At 45.6% G+C, this 17,102-nt stretch overlaps 1 protein-coding gene and 1 long non-coding RNA gene across 24 annotated transcripts in view; one reads left to right on the top strand and one right to left on the bottom strand.

Moving 5' to 3' along the window:
• The window catches only part of GALNTL6 (polypeptide N-acetylgalactosaminyltransferase like 6), a 1,215,026-nt gene extending 1,200,722 nt beyond the window's left edge, over positions 1 to 14,304 (top strand). For all 18 annotated transcript variants that reach the window (XM_084994758.1, XM_021072445.2, XM_084994753.1 and 15 more), the window contains one exon: positions 12,965 to 14,304. In XM_084994758.1, the coding sequence (XP_084850884.1) occupies positions 12,965 to 13,132 (168 nt within the window). In that variant the 3' untranslated portion in view covers positions 13,133 to 14,304. The remainder of the gene's footprint in view (positions 1 to 12,964) is intronic.
• Positions 2,932 to 17,102, bottom strand: part of LOC146396501 (uncharacterized) — a 111,934-nt gene continuing 97,763 nt past the window's right edge. For 2 of the 6 annotated variants that reach the window (XR_014826544.1, XR_014826541.1), the window contains 2 exons: positions 15,064 to 15,130; positions 2,932 to 6,733 (listed from right to left, as the gene is read on the bottom strand). This is a non-coding gene — a long non-coding RNA (uncharacterized LOC146396501). The remainder of the gene's footprint in view (positions 6,734 to 15,063; positions 15,131 to 17,102) is intronic. The other 4 variants (XR_014826546.1, XR_014826543.1, XR_014826542.1 and 1 more) reach the window with 3 other exon arrangements.

The following is a 17,102-nucleotide window of genomic DNA, read 5'->3' as shown; positions in this document are numbered from 1 at the left end:
CTGTCCTTGGTCTTTGACCCCCACATCCAGTCAGTCACTGGGACGTGTGAACCCTTCCCCGTCAAAGACTCAGGACCCCTTCCCTGCCTCAACGCTTCTGGGCAGCACCCCCCCACCCCCCGTCTTACCCTGGACTATTGCAACCTGTCTCCCCCCTCCCCACCAACCGTCTTCCGTCCTGAGGTCAGGGAAGTGCCCACAAACTCTGGTCACTGTCTCCCTCAGGTTTATACTTTCCCGGGCTTCTCACTGAGAAGATGCGCTGTCTTCTCCCCAGTCCTCATCCTGCCCCGCACCATCTGATCAGCATCACAGCTGCTTGTCAGGTCTTGACATCGTAGCTCATCCTGAGACTAATGTGATCTTGAATGAGTTATTTCACAAGTGCGGTTCTTATTGTCCTCCTCAGTATAACAGACAATAACGAGGAGCGCCAAACTGAGGGAAACTCCCAGCACATGCCTGACCCAGTGATCAAGCTTCCATGCCTGTGGGTGACAAGTGTACTTTGTACCCTGAGCTTGGTGGTGAGGTACATTATCAGGCATAGCAATGTCAACCATTGTCACCCCCCCAGTCAAGAGTCCCTTCCTCGGAAGGAAACGGTTTATGGAAGTTTAACATATGTCTAGTTTAACATTTTCTATTTTTTTGTTGCTGGATCCAGACAGACCCTGAAGTGAGAATTTGAATACAACTGGCTTATTTGGGTGATGCCTGCCCACCCCCCTCCAGATCTTGGCAGGGAGTTGGGTAGGGAAACAGGGGAGAGAGGGGAGCATGTACCATTGTCGGTGGCAGGAGGCCCTAAATACATTTAGCATAGTCCTGGATACAAGGTAAATATAAGAAAATCAACTGTCTGGATCCAGCAACAAAAAAATAGAAAATGAAATTCAAAACTTATTCCACTGATGACCATAAAAAGCACCACATAATTAAGAATAAATCTCACAACAGATGTGCAAGGCCTTTCTGTGGAAAACTACAAAGCATCACAAAGAATAATTTTTAAAAATATAGAGAAAATCTAGCATGTTCGTGGGTAATAAGACTCACTAGTGTGAGGATACCCATTCTCAGTTCTCAACCAGGTGAGAACCAGGTGCTTACATTTCATGCAAAACCAGTCAAATTCCAGCAGGTTTATTTGCGGCAATTGATATACTGATTCGGAAATTTATATGGAAATGAAAGGGCCAAGAATAGTCAAAAATGTTGAAGAAGAAAAAGAGCAAGTGTTAAACATTATTCCTGCTGTACAGCACAGGGAACTATATCCAGTCACTTTTGCTAGAACATGATGGAAGATAATATGAAAAAATGGGTGTATATATACGTATGAATGGGTCATTTGGCTCTACAGCAGAAATTGACACAACATTGTAAATCAACTATTCTTTAATAAAAAAAAATCTTTTTTAAACATTATGAATCCCAAGTACCCAAACACTATAAAAATACAATTATAAATGTAGTGCGTTGTTGGCCTAAGGACAGACTGATGCTCTAGAAGGGGAGGCTTAGTTATTGGTATTTTTTAAAAGATCCTGGAAAGTTCTTTATGGGCAGCCAGATGGAGAATCACTTTTTTTTTTTTTTTGACCATGTGGAAGTTCCCAGGCCAGGGATCGAACGTTTGCCGAGGCAGTGACAAGGGCAGATCCTTAATGGCTAGGCCACCAGGGGATTTTTAAGAATCACTTTAATAGCTCCAGTTCTGGAGTTCCTGTCATGGCGCAGTGGTTAACAAATCCGACTAGGAACCATGAGATTGCGGGTTTGATCCCTGGCCTTGCTTAGTGGGCCAGGGAACCCGGCATTGCCGTGAGCTGTGGTGTGGGTCGCAGACGCGGCTCGGATCCCACGTCGCTGTGGCTCTGGAGTAGGCCGGTGGCTACAGCTCCGATTAGATCCCTAGCCTGGGAACCTCCATTTGCTGTGGGAGTGGCCCAAGACATGGCAAAAAGGCCAAAAAAAAAAAAGCTCCAGTTCTGACCTGCTTGCCTTTCCTCTACCCTCCTCCTTTAGCTGGAGTTGCCCCTTTTCTTGTATTCGTGGACCATTTCCTTCCCTTCTTTGTACTCAGAACGTTTGTGTTATGCATAGTTAGCCGCCTCGGGGAGATGTAAACTACCTGAGGGCAGTTTCCTTTTGTTTCTGTATGGCCTGCCTGATGTCTGCTATGTAGACGTCCTAAAATAAGCATTAGGCTCCTGTTTTGCTTTTACTTTTTTTAGGGTCATACTTGCAGATATTGAAGTTCCCGGGCCAAGGGTTGAACTGGAGATGCAGCTGCTGCTGCTGGCTTACACCACAACCACAGCAACTCAGGATCCAAGGCGTGTCTGCCACCTACACCACAGTTCACAGAAACGTCAGATCCTTAACCCACTGATAGAGGCCAAGGATCGAATCTTTGTCCTCATGGATTCTATGTTGGGTTCTTAACCCGCTGAGCCACGACAGGAACTCCACCAAGCATTTGTTAAATGGGCTTCATTACTGATGTGAGCCCTTCCTTCACAAACCCTAAGCTGTGCTGGATAAACCTTCACACATCTCTGGGTCTCAGAACCACTTTCACAGCTTCCCCAGACTCCAAAAGTGAAAGATTTACATTATTGTCTGAGCTGTTCCCTGGGGTGTCCTTAGAGTTAAACTTCTGTAAGAAAGGGCTTAAAAATAACATCAAAGAGAAAAATACAGATAAAAAGGTGCCTGTCAGGCTAAATTGATAACAGTGAAATAGTCACAAGACTTTAAAAATGAGTGGGTAGACTTCTTGGCCTGCGGCCCCATCTGACTCTTTGTTGTGACTTGGGATACACGCCAGGGCTTTGGCCTCTCAGCTCATAAACCCCTGCTGGTCCACGAAGATGCCAGATGGAAGGCCACAATGTTGTTATTTTTATTTATTTTTTATAATGATTTTTATTTTTTCCATTATAGCTGGTTTATGGTGTTCTGTCAGTTTTCTCCTGTACAGCAAAAGTGACCCAGTTACACATACATGTATACATTCTTTTTTTTTCACATTATCATGTTCCATCATAAGTGACTATATAGTTCCCAGTGCTATACAGCAGGATCTCATTGCTTATCCATTCCAAAGGCAATAGTTTGCATCTATGAACCCCAAATTCCCAATCCATCCCACCCTTTCCCCCTCCTCCTTGGCAACCACAAGTCTGTTCTCCACGTCCATGATTTTCTTTTTGGTGGAAAGGCTCATTTGTATAAGGTCGTATTTTTAAATCATTCTGGTTAGGTATTGATTTAGGAACCAAAATGAGGAAACAAAGAGTTTAATTAAGAGGCCTGGAATTTGACTCCTGGTTCTGACAAATGAACCTCAAAATCCACTACAAAATCCTGGACTTGTGGTCATGCTTGGGCAGTCACACTGTCCCTGGTCGGCTCATTCATTTCTAGACAGTCCCAAGTGATAGAAAGCTCTGAAGCCTTTTGGTATCACACAGATTACATTTAATCCATTTTGGTCCAGACAGATTCCAAACACTTGAACAATGCTTGTCTGATCTTTACGCCTTACTTCCAATTAAACAGTCCAATTTCCTGCCACAGCTCCTCAGATGTCGTCATTTGGACTTACCTCAGCCTCCTGGACACTGATTCTTAGCACACTCCAGATGGTCCTAGAAGGTGGCGTGATGCCCAGAAGGGAAAACAGCATTCTAGGTGTGTTTTGACCAAAGAATAGAACAAATTTCTAGCACCCTTTTGTTATGAGCAATATATGCCTGTTAAATTAGCTTAAGTTGATTGATTTTCTACCTTAGCTTCACATTCTTGGCTTCTTAATGAGTTTTTGGTATTAAAGAAAAAAAAAAAAAGTACAGGAAGCTCTCTCATGGCTCAGCAGGTTAAAGATCCAGTGTTGTCACTGTGGAGGCTCAGGTTGCTGCCGTGACAAGGGGTTGGTCCCTGGCCAGGAACTTCCGCATGCCATGGGCACGCCCCCCCCCCCCCAAAAGCACAATCTTTCTCTCTTGCTTTGCTACACAGACACATCTCTGCAGTCTTATACCTGCGTGGTTCACCTTTTATACTTGTGTATCTATCCACTGGTTTCTGTTAAATTCTCTCTCACCAGATTTACCCCAACCTGGGTTTTAACTTTTTTTTTTTCTTTTTTAGGGCCACACCCTGAGGCATATGGAAATTCCCGGGCTAGGGGTTGAGCTAGAGCTACAGCTGCCAGCCTACACCACAGCCACAGCAATGCCAGATCCGAGCCGAGTTTGCAACCTACACCACATCTCACGGCAACACTGGAGCCTTAACCTCCTGAGCGAGGTCAGGGATCGAACCTGCATCCTCATAGATACTAGTCAGGTTCATAACCCGCTGAGCCACAACAGGAACGCCAGGTTTTGACTCTTTGATCCAACATATTAGCAACTGAATAGTTTTGTTCCACCCATGAACTGGGCCAGCGTCTACTCAGACCCTCGTCTAAGTTGTTGAACCTGGTGACCAAGGCCTAGGACAAAGCTTTCCATCATGTAACAGAGGTGGCACTGGTCCAGGGCATGCAGTTGCTCAACCAGATACAGACTGACCCGACGGTGGGTTATCTTTTAGTCCACATTTCCCCAGCTTGTCCGTGAGAAAACAAAGGGGGATTTTTCAAACATCTTGCTGAGAACCAACACATAACATCTACATCACACTCTACACTTTCAAAATAACATAACACAAAGTCTTATACCCTAAGAAGTTGTGATCTTCAATTCAAATTGATGGGTCAGCCTACTTGTCAGGGAAGAGAGAGGTTAACTCTCCTGGGAAGGGAGCACATTCATGCCTGCAATGAAGCTATGTTCTCAAGAGTGTTACTTTCCCATTCTGTGTTTATCTGTACATCTAATCCAGCTAAAGGCACTTCGTTGTCATGTCCTCTCAACTTCTGCCAAATGTGGGCACCTTAGCAATATTCCTGCTGGTGACCATGTTACCTAACACACTGAACTGCCATCTTCCAGTCACTGTTAGAAAGATTTCATCAAAGCATCTCTCAGGCTCTAGCATATGGACAAAAACCTCCTGAACTGAATACCTGCCAAGATCTAGACTGTCAAATGTTAAAGAATCTGGGTAACTGGAACTGTAAGAATTTGAGGTTAGTTTTATCTGCTAACAAGGACCACTGTTTCCTGCTGAGCAGGTGTGGGTTTGGAGCAGGACAGCTAGTTGACTCTGCTGAGAAGGGTGTGAAACAAGGCAGGGGCCGAGAGCCTGGGCACTGGGCCCTGAGAGACTGGGCTGTGAGCTATGGATCCACAGGGTCCTAGCTCTGGGACCATGGGAAACTTCCTTCCTTGGAACTTCTGTTTCCTCATTTATCACACGGGGCTAATAATACTCTCTACCTTAGAAGAGTATTGTGGTGCTTGAATAGAATTTCAGTGCACCGAGGCCACGGCCCTTAGTCAGAGTTCAGTGAGTATTGCTATTCTTCTTCCGCATGCCAGACAAACTTCTGCTGACTTGACATGAGTGTACCGGTAAGTTCGTGTACAGGAAAAGATGGCAGTGTGGCCTGATTCCTGTACTGTTTTAGCTCTTTAGCTGTAGCTGAATGTTAGAATGTAAATCCCACAAGAGGGAGTTCCCTCTGTGGAGCAGTGGGTTAAGAATCCGACTGCAGTGGCTTGGGTCGCTTCAGAGGCGTGGGTTTGATACCCGGTCTGGTTCAGTGCGTTAAAGGATCCAGTATTATCACAGCTGTGGTGTCGGTCACAGCTGTGGCCCTGATTCAATCCCTGGCCCGGGAACTTCCATATACTGTGGGTGCAGCCATACCATTTTTAAAAAACTGTAAAAATTTAAAAAAATAAATAAACCCCACAAGAGCAGAGATTTTTCTCTGCTTTCTGTCATGCAGCATCCCCTGTACCTAAAACAATGTTTGGCACATCATATGTGCTGAATTAGCATTGGTTGATCCATAAATGAACCTGGCTTCCTGTCTGTCCACATTCGCTCTCTCTTCAGATCACTTATGTGGTTTAAGTAGAAAAAAAAAAAATGAGGAAATCTGGGTAAAACATTTAACAGTATGAGATACATAAATACCTCCTCAATAAATAGTAGCTATTCTTATGTTAACATGACACCACCACTACCACCACCACCACCGGCAGGTTTACTGAGGGGAGATCAACAGCTACAAACAGATGGAAATAAGATATGGAACAGATGGACAGATGGGTTTTCTCCGCTCTCGGAGTTTTCAGTCTAGTGGGGAAGCAGAGAACGTTTTAAATGAAGTACAATAAGTATATAGGATAACATGAAACACAGCACGGGCTTCTACCCAGGTCAGGAAGGTATGCAGGGCTGCTCGGACACCTAGCTTTGAAACGGGGGACCGTAAAAGATTAGAAAAGGGCCTCAGGTGAGGGAAGAGCTTGTTCGTCTGGAAAGAACCGAGAGGCCAGCTGGAGTGTTTAAGTGGGAGGGGAAAGGATGAACTCTAAGGCCGGAGCTGGACTATCTATACAAGACCTCGCTCAGAATTCAGCTAAGAGGCAGAAGCCCAGTGGTGGAGCAGGAGGCAGGGCTGCAGGTGGGTGGCCAGCAGCATTAGGCACACACACCTCGGGCTCTGTCGGTCGGTGGGGGCCTTAAGGAGCATCGCGTCTGATTGGCCAAGTTATCCATTGATGCAGGAAGACCAATTTTCTCCTCCTGTGACGACTCATACCTGTCAAAGGAAAAACGGAAAAGAGTAGGCAATGAGACCACTTTGTTCCTTTTATGCCTGTCAAGGTGTTATTTGGTTTCTCCCAGATGCCAGCAGCAGACAGGCAGCAAAAAACCTGCCTGACTGGTCTCAAAGGACATTCACATCAGCCGTTTCTTCTCCACGACCCTTGGAGAGGAAGCCGGATACTCACCCCTCTCCCCTCCTCCCACTCCATTCGTTTTGCAAATGGAAAACCTAAATCACTGGTGAATGAAAAAAAGTGGTAACCATCAGAGATTATTGTCAAGAGATAAAACTAGGATTAAACCAGCCTCAAATCCTAAGCCTTCCTTTCCCTCAGACCCATGTTGGGAACATGGGACACGAGGGATTTCTCTGTCATGGGGGCACCTGCTGTCAGTGGGAGTGACACTGACATCCAGGTCAGAGGGAGGGAGCACCTTGCCCCACTTCACAGGGAGCTGACTTGAGGTCCAGTCGATACCCGGTGCTTCCCAGCATCTAAACCTGGTGTCCCATGAATGTCCACCAGAAATCATGGTCCCCAACGCTGTCTCACCTCCACATGGCTTCCCCCCCAACCCCTGTCATCCTCTCTGTTCCTCGGCCTTAACACCCACATCCCAGCCATCAGGACGCCCTGCACATTCGACTCCTCAAATGTCCCTGCCATTGTGTCTTAGGTCGCCCCCAGCTCCTCCTGTTGCTTTTGCTTTGGCCTCAGTTCAAATCTGGACAGTGGCAGTGGCCTCCTCTGGCTGTCCCCCCTCCCCCACTCCATCCTCCTCTCTGCCACCAGCACAATGCACCCAAAGTGCAGATTCCGTAACATCATGTAGTAAATGCCCCAACACTTCATGGAAAATCAAGCCTTAGCAGTGCACCCGTCTCTTCCTGATGTGGACCTGGCCTGTCTCTGGCTGTCATTCTCTGGAATTCTCTACCTTGTTCCTTGTGCTTCAGCCATGCCGAGGGACCTGCTGGCCCCAGCACATCCTGCAACCCCTCCTTACCTCTGACACCATCTCCCTCACTCTGGCCCCCTCACCGTTCCTCTAACCCATGTGGTGCATCCCTGCTTAGGGCCTTTGCACTGGCTGCTCCCTTGTCTGGAACCTTCTCACCCAGATGTTTACATGGCCAACTCCCTTCCGTTCTTCGTCACCTGCTCAAATGTAAACTTCTCAGGGAGGTACACACTTGCCACCCTATTTAAATTTGCACACTGGGAGTTCCCGTCGTGGCGCAGTGGTTAACGAATCTGACTAGGAACCATGAGGTTGCGGGTTCGGTCCCTGCCCTTGCTCAGTGGGTTAACGATCCAGCATTGCCATGAGCTGTGGTGTAGGTTGCAGACGCGGCTCGGATCCCGCGTTGCTGTGGCTCTGGCATAGGCTGGTGGCTACGGCTCTGATTAGACCCCTAGTCTAGGAATCTCCATATGCCGCAGGAGCGGCTTAAGAAATAGCAAAAAGACAAAAAAAAAATTAATTAATTAAAATAAATAAATAAATAAATAAATAAATAAATTTGCACACTGGCCCCTCCCTTGACATTCCAGATTCTCCTGACAGCATTGATTTTTTTCATGTCACCTTTGAACAAGCTGTGCATTTCACCTATTATGCTTGTTGTTTATGTCTGTGCCCTACTGCTCCCCCCTACCCCTGCCTCTAGGACATAACATCCAGGACGGCAGGAATTTTCCTATTATTAAGTTCATTACATCCAAGCCATCTAAAACAGTGCCTGACAAATAGTAGGTGCCGTATGGATTTTTGTTGACTAAATTAATGCACAAATGTACCTGCTAGTTAACATCTCTCTGTTTGCACTTTTTTTTTTTTTTTAATATTTCCAGGGCCGCACCAGCGGCATATGGAGGTTCCCAAGCTAGGGGTCCAATTGGAGCTGTAGCTGCCGGCCTACACCACAGCCACAGCAATGCCAAATTCGAGCCACATCTGTGACCTACACCACAGCTCACAACGGTGGATCCTTAACCCACTGAGCAAGGCCAGGGATGGAACCTGCAACCTCATGGTTCCTAGTCGGATTCGTTAACCACTGCACCACCATGGGAACTCCCACGCATTCTTTTTTATCCGTCCTATTCCCCCACATCTACAATCTCACTGACACTTTTTACTCCAAACATGTCCTGTTTATGGACTTGTCTCCCTCACTTCTTGGGCCAGGGGATGCATCTTAGGTTATCTTTCTATGTCTACTTCCTAATACACACTAGAAGATAAAAGGCACTGAATAAATATTTGTTGAACTCAAATGTCCTGGATCATATTGTATTTCAGGCAAAGGGCCTAGATACATGCATCATATACAAACTTGAACCATAACTACACAGAGGAGCTCAGTCCGGAATTAGAGGTTACTCTTGTTCCATAAATCTTTTGCTGAAACCAGGAGTATCCAGTTGGATAACTGGTTGAGGCAGGTGCCAATTTTTGCAAATTCTACTTTGCCAGGATTTCAGGGTGGTCCTGAGTAGCTGGTCTCAGACCAGATGGTTGGTATTTTCTGCCTTTTGAAAATGGATATGCTCCCTGACTAAAACTAATTACATTAAGAGGTGAGGGGGTGTGGAATGACTATCGCTTGTTACTACAAGTGGGACATCAGGCCATTGATTTTACCCACAGCAACTCGTGAGGCAGGTTTATTATCTAGCGTTCACAGATGAGGACGTGAGGTTCAGAGAATTAAGGTCACATGACAAGCAAGTGGCGAGACAGAAATGTGAGCAAGTCCCGGAGGAGAAAAGCCCCAGCCCTATACTGCCTCCCGTCACCATGTGGGAATTCCTTCGCAGCATCACCTTCATATACATTATGAACTCACTCACATACCTAGTTCATTGTCTTGGCATCTTTGGTGTTTGGCTCTTTTACTGCCCTAAACATGGTAGGGAATGTTTTCAACAACCTACTGGTTCTTTCAAAGTTTGGACCCTACAGAAGTAGAGGATCTAATAAAATTCAGCACTGGAGTGTGATGCCGGCCTGCTGGAGGAAGTGTCCCTCGCCAGGACCCACAGGAAAGGCCCTCCCAGCCTTTCACCGTGGGGACCAACTGGAATTTAGCCTGACCTGATTTGACTATGGAGGGTGGTTCCATAATCCTGGACCTGAACTTTCTCATTTCCTGCTCAAGGATTTCTAATTTTCTTTTTTCTTTCTTTCTTTTTTTTTTAAGGGCTGCACCTGCGGCGTACGAAAGTTCCAGGCTAGGAGCTGAATCGAAGCTACAGCTGCCGGCCTAAACCACAGCCACAGCAACGCCAGATCCAAGCTACATCTTCAACCTACACCACAGCTCATGGCAACACCGGATCCTTAACCCACTGAATGGGGCCAGGGATAGAACCCGCATCTTCATGGAAACTAGTTGGGTTCGTTACCGCTGAACCACAATGGGAATTCCAAGAATTCCTAATTTTCTTAGGCAAAAACAAGACAGAAAAAGACAAGGGAGGCAGCAGTTGGGGAGGGCAGGAGGGTGCAGGAGACAGCGTTTCCAGCATGACATCTTGAACAGCCAGGGCACGGGCTCTGTCTCCCTCAGGACTGGACAGAGGACAGTCCAGTTAAAAGCATCCTTTCAGGAGGACTACCGTGGAACAGCCGACTTGCCAGAGTGCTCGGAAGCCTATAGCTCAGAGAGAAAGCTGTATTTGGTTCTGCCCCAGCATCTCTTGTGACGTCCGAGCATAAAAGACTGTCACAGGACAAGAGGCACATTACCAACGATGACGGGTCCAGCCAGGAGAAGCACCAGTAAAGACAATTAGGAATCGGGAAATTTAGCCAATTAGAAGCCTAATGATGGCAACGTATGTAGCCCCCAGGTCAAAGCGGAAGATGCAAGTTCTGGGGACATAGAAGACACTTCCAGAAGCTTGTGCTCGGGACATGCTGGACATGTCAAGGACATGGAAGCTCTGTCTACAGCCAGAGAGCAACCCATCTACTAGTCCACTGAATATTGCTGGCAGCATCTATTTGAGGCCTGTCACTGGTGTACTTTGGAATAAAAAGTTCATTCAATTTCATGGCTGGGAGAGGCCTGAGGCTGACGTTCCAGCCCCTCATTTTACTGATGAAGCTTCTCAGATGTAGATGGACATAGGGAATTCCACTTTTCAACTTTTATGAGAACACGAGATAAAATCACAGAAAACACCTTCTGAATGGTTTGGGGCAATGCCAAATCTGCACACCCCACCCCGTCCTGGCGAGCACACTGGGTCGGCCAGAGCAGGAGTCCCAACCTGAGACTTGGAAGAACAGGATCAACTTATGGCTCAGAAAGTAATGTTTGGGGGAAAAAAAAAATGCCCAGAGAATCTGGTTTGGCTTTTGCACCTGCACTGAGACACACAAGCCAAGGAGGGAAGAGCATAAAAGCAGGTTCTACTCCTTTTTTTCCCCCTCTCATTTTTTAGTTTTTATGGGAACATGTGTTTGAGGAGAGAAACTGTGAGTCTGTGGGGGTTCCCACTGCAGCCCAGGGGTGACAGTAAGAAGAAATCCAGGGGTGACAGTAAGAAGAAATCCAGGTGGCTGAGAAGAAAAATAAGTACATGGTGTGCAACAAAGTAAATTTTAGGGTTTAGCAGGTCACAAAGAATTTTCACAAATATAACAGCTGAAGGATGCGCTTTGAAAAAATGATTTAAATATATGAGGCCTGTGCAGCTAAACAGATGGAAATCAGGAGCTGAAGCCAAGAGTGAGGGATACTGGGGAGGAGGGGGAGGGGGCCCTGGGGACTGGGGGCGGGGTCTGTGAGGCACCCTCAGCATCAGCAGCCACTTGGATGGAGGAGGGGAAAGCTCCTGCCAGCAGCCCTGGGGTCAAACAGCAGCTAGTGAAGCAGAGGGTGAAGAAAACGGTCAGGAGAACTCGGGAGCCCTCTTGCTGTGAGGGAGGTAAAATCTGCCACAAACGCTGGAGACTTGAAAGGACGGAAGAGAAAAGAGAGCCTTCATGTTGCACGTAGCCCTGTGTTGACACTGAAGGTAGAAACAGGCGAAGGAGGCTCTGGGCACCTGCCTTCCTTCTTCCTTCCCTCACAGGTACCAACCTATGCAAACATCCGGGTCCTAAAGGACATTAAATATTGGCTGACAGCCAGGGTAGCCCAGAAATGTTGACACGGGCTCCTCAAGAAACTCTTTCACTGTAAAACCACTGCGCGTCCAATATCCCTCCGTTAAAAGATGATAATCGGAACCTCTAAAATGTTTTCTAAGCTAAAAACATTACTTGTTCCTAAAATTTAAGCAGTGATTGAGGGACGTTTTTACATGTTATGGGCATATGTTTTAAATGCACGGACGTTGTAAGCGACAGAAGTGTTTATTACTAGTTAATGAGAGACCCTTTCCCTGTTTGCACAGTAACGTGGGCTGTGTGTAAATAGAGGCTATTCAGGTAGTGGGCCTGCTCACCGCTTATACTTTGTGCCTGGGTAGCACCTTCATTCACAGAGCTGTGCTCTTATCATGGGTGTAGTGGACACCACCTCCTCCACTTTACAGCAGCACTGAGAATGGCACCAAGGAAGAGCTGTGAGGTCAAGAAAGGGGCTGGGAGGGGACAGAATCAACATATTTGAGTCCGTGCACTGACTGAGACAGGGCCTGGCACCACATCCCCCCAGCCCTGTGTTCACCCTGGGAACTGGGTGGCCCAGCACTCAGCTCACTGGTTCCTGGTCCTCTTGTGTCTCCCTTTTCCATTGAAGGCTCAATACTTGGGAAGATCAGGCCTCCTCTGGTCTGATATGGGTCAGTGTGTGTGTGGTATTTACTAAAGTACCATTTCTGTATGCAGACCCATTTGCTACTTGACAAGCAGCCTCAGGTTCTTTTCACCTTCAAAATCCAAGTATGTAGCGAAGTTCTTACCAAAGAGTCAAAAATGAATGGATTGCAATTTTTAAAAAAAAAATCAATGAATGAATGAACTGTTTATTCTAGCTGGACCTGCTTGGAAGTCCCACATCATGCCAAAGGGTCCTAGGAAACCACATTCCCTGTGGCAGCCCCCCCCCTCCCATGGTTTGATTTGGGAGATGGGCTAGCTCTCACATTCTGGGTATAGGCTGAAATGTCAACAGGGACACTGTACTTCCTCTGGGTATTTGGGGTTCTAACCATTCACCGTGTATCATGTCAGTCTTGTCTTGTCCTTCTGACCCCTGCAGGACAGAACACTTTTCCATCCTGTGAGTAACAGCTGCATGGACTGCAACCCTGCAGAGAAGAAGATTTTCATGGCCAGATGTGATCCTCTCTCTGAGACTCAGCAGTGGATTTTTGAACATATTAATATGACTGTTTTAGAAAAATTTAACTACCATGCCAGCTCCTAGAAAGAACAAAAAAGAAAGACTGATCACCTACAGAGGATAAAAACTCAATTTTAGCCAGCGTCTGGGTCGAAGGAGTCAGGAATAACATTTCCTAGATCCAGGAAGCCTGGTTTCAAGATCTGTAAATGCCACGTCCAAGTAGGCTGTCCTGAAGGACTTCCTGCACCTGAAGAACTTGGCTGAGAACCTCACCAGCTGCTTCTGGGAACTTGAGACGAGCAGTCCCCTTGCTGGCCAAGGGCAAAGATTATTTAGGGACTTTTCCAAACAACTGCTGAGTTAATAAATCCTAGCATTTCTCAGGTCAAATCCTGCAGTAGTGAGTAGCTATGAATGGATCCTACTAAGGGGGGTGGGGGGGGAGATGGAGGGCGTGACCACTCTGACACCCTGGGGCAGACCCCTCAGGTTTAGACCGAGCGGTTCTCTGACCAGGATGGGTTAAAAGTGCTGCAGATGATTCTAGAGTTCTCATACCATTCTGTTTTCTTCTTTCATTTTTCAATGAGGGTGTGCTATCTCAGACTTAAATGACATGATGAAATATACTTCCAGCGTCCCCACAGGCATCGGCCATTTTTCCTTTTGCGGCAGAGGTAACTGACTGTTCCTAAAAGTTCATGCTCCACAAATCAGCTGACATTCTACTTCAGTGCCCTTGTAATGAATCCAGTTTAAAAACAAAAATGAAAAACTATGCTACCAAGTTACTCCAAAGAGAAGGATTTCACGGAGGCAGCAAAAACCATGTCAGGTTTAGGAGAGGAATTTCCCTAGGAAATCTATTTTTACTTTTCTATTATTTCTAGAATTTTAAAAGCCTGATGTTGGTCCAGTCACAGTTTTATTAAGGAAGGAAATGGAGTGAGGTTGATGTAATCTGTTGAGGAGATTCTTAAATCCAAATAAATCTGCACTCCAAGTAATGTGTGAAAATGGCCTGGTGCACTTCAATTGTGTCTGATCAGTGCTGGGGACATAGAACGAACTGGTTTGCTTTTGTTCTGGGTTGGATTTCTGTTGACTTCTTTTATATTGTTGATATTAACGATGCTTTTGTTTTCCTTGGAAGCACATAGAAGGGATTTCCATCAATAAAGTGCTTCTGACCCCACTTTCTGTTAATGGGACAGTATTTCAGGGATGATTAAAAAACTAAATGGAACATTTAATCCTTAAAGGAGTTTTTTTTTTTAATTTTATTTTAATAGCAATGGGGGAGAAGGAGGAATAGTCAGGGATCAAAATCAATGCCGAGAGGGAATTCCGGTCGTGATGCAGTGGAAACGAATCCGACTAGGAACCTCGAGGTTGTGGGTTTGATCCCTGGCCTTGATCAGTGGGTTAAGGATCCAGCGTTGCTGTGATCTGTGGTGTAGGTCCCAGACGTGGCTCAGATCTGGCGTTGCTGTGGCTGTGGCATAGGCGGGCAGCAACAGCTCCGATTATTAGACCCCTAGCCTGGGAACCTCCATATGCCGCAGGTGCAGCCCTAAAAAGACAGAAAAAAAAAAAAATCAGTGACCAGAGGAAAAAATCATGTTAGTTATATATACATTTCTCAAGTTTTCTTCAGGGAGAAAAAAAAAGTTTTCATTTTGCTTTCATTGCTTTCTTTTAACTTAGTTTTCATATTAATAAAACTCTAGTTTTCACATTTATATATATGCATATATAGTCTTGGCTATAAAAGCACTGAATTTTAGAACTGGGGAGACTCTCAGAATCAAATCCCTTTGTTTTTAGAGATGAAAAGCAAAAAGCCCAGGAAGAGTAGTCTTAATTTCTGGTGGGGCGGAAGGGTCTTCCAACCCCTGGTCCAGTGATTTTTCTCCTGTGCTGTGTTGCCTCCCTCTGTTATTCAAAGAGGTTCTGGTTATGTCTCTGAGAATAATACACCTACCCGGGATGCCTACAAGAGCAGCACTCACCTTCCCAAGCTTTCACACGTGACACCTCTTCCTGTCGATGTTCGTGATTTTGTTCTCTCCCTGAAAACTAATCAAAATATCCAGTTAAACTGCCCTGCTAATAGAGGAGGAAGACTTATTTCGTTATCTTTACTGATTTTTTTTTTCAAGCATCCTTTCGAAGAGCTATTCTCTTTAAAGTGACAGTCGCAGAGGGTTTTTTGTGTAGGTCAAGAGATCTTGAAGCCTTCATGATGCAGAGTGGGAAAAAAAAAATCAATGGTGAGAAATTAACCTGTGTGTTGAATAATTCCAGAAAGCAGGTGAAGATTTATCTCAAGTGTTGGAGCAATCTGCTCATGGAATGAGATGAGCCTATAAAAACCCGCATTCAGTCACAAAACAGTGGACTGCTGTTGACAGTCCCACCAAAGACCCAACCCCGGCTTTGCCCAATTTGCAATTATGTCAGGATGCGCCCATCACAGGAGACCAGCCGTGACACATTTGGCACTATCCCCCAAGACCGCCTGAATGCTGTGGTGCAACCCCCCAGGCTCCTGATCTCAGAGGGCCTTGTCTCTTGTCTCTAACCCCAACTTTGACTAAAAGGATATAATATAAAAAATAAGAATTAAAAATTTTTCAAGAGAAACATGAGACATGAAAGCCAAAATTAAAACCTCAAACTCCCAAATGGTTATTAGAGGTGTGCAAAGGGGGAACATCCAGATAGAACAAAAGGAAAAATCAGTCCCACCGCTGGAGGCAGCAGGGCCTGGGGGCTTTCCCGGTACCACCTAAAGTTTGAACACCACCGTTACTGTTCTGAAAAACAGAAAATCACGTATGCTTGTGTCTTTGTTTGGCGGGAGCACTGAGCAGTCAGCAGAGAGATTCTCTTTCCTGAAAATTAACGTGATTTAGAAATGGAGCAGTCGATCTCTGACCTAGCCCCTTATCAGAATGAGAGGAAAAATAGAAGAAAGTTAATCCGGCCTCGGAAATTGCTACTACTTCTCTGTACTAAGAAATGGTTTCGCCAGAGTCAGAAAATAGTTGATTTTTTTTAAATCCTTTTCTTGTATTTACTGAGAAAAAGCTGTGCTGGAAAACAGTTGTGAACTAATGGTGGGATTGATAATTGCTCCAAGGCTGGATGAATACCATGGCAATAACAATGTGTGGCTGCTGTGTCTACTGCTATTTGGTTTAAAACATTAAAATGATCACATGACTGTTTTTAAATGTATTCATTATATCAGAGGCCGCAGTGTGTCATGCAAGTTGCAGGATTATTTTGTGAGTTGGTAACACAGAGCTTTATACAATAAATGCCTAACATGGAACAAAAAAGGAATCACAGTCAATGAAAGAGGGCGTTAGGCCCATTCTGTTCACTTTCTATTCAAACACTAAACACCCGGTCCTTTGGGGGCAATTATATGTTTTAAAAAAACAGCCAGAGAATAAAAGGCATATAAATATCGAGTTTATGCTTCTTGCCCTCACATGAAAAACACCCATTTCAATTCTTTCTTTCATAACTATCTCCATAATGAAAGAGCAAAAAAGGAATCTTTTATTGGAAAGAGTTTATGTCAGACATATCAAAAGAGCCAAGGACACTCAGATTACGAAACCCACTGTCTAGTCAGGGAAGGTCACACAGCCGAGAACCAGATGGCAGTGATGGCAAGGTCATGACCTTCCCTCTGCCTCTTCCCTTCTGAAGTGTCACAGAAGCCTTCCCAGGATGGACAGTTTCCCAGCCTCCAAATGCTGCTGGCTCCTGTTTTAAGGAATTTGTTTATTTATTTATTTATAATTTATTTTTAGGGCCGCACCCACGGCATATGGAAGTTCCCAGGCTAGGGGTCTAATTGGAGCTGCAGTTGCTGGCCTATGCCACAGTCACAGCAAAGTGGGATCCGAACCAAGTCCATGACCTACACCGCAGCTCACAGCAACACCAGATCTTTAACCCACTGAGCAAAGCCAGGGTTCCAACCCACACCCTCATGATTACTAGTCAGGTTTATAACCCACTGAGCCACAAT

This window comes from Sus scrofa, chromosome 14 (assembly GCF_054392235.1).
Source record: "Sus scrofa isolate SSC_HxYL_T2T_F1_AM1 chromosome 14, Sscrofa_HxYL_maternal_Yorkshire_Landrace_v2.0, whole genome shotgun sequence".
Classification (NCBI taxonomy): Eukaryota; Metazoa; Chordata; class Mammalia; order Artiodactyla; family Suidae; genus Sus; species Sus scrofa.
This window is presented reverse-complemented; position numbering and strand designations above follow the sequence as displayed.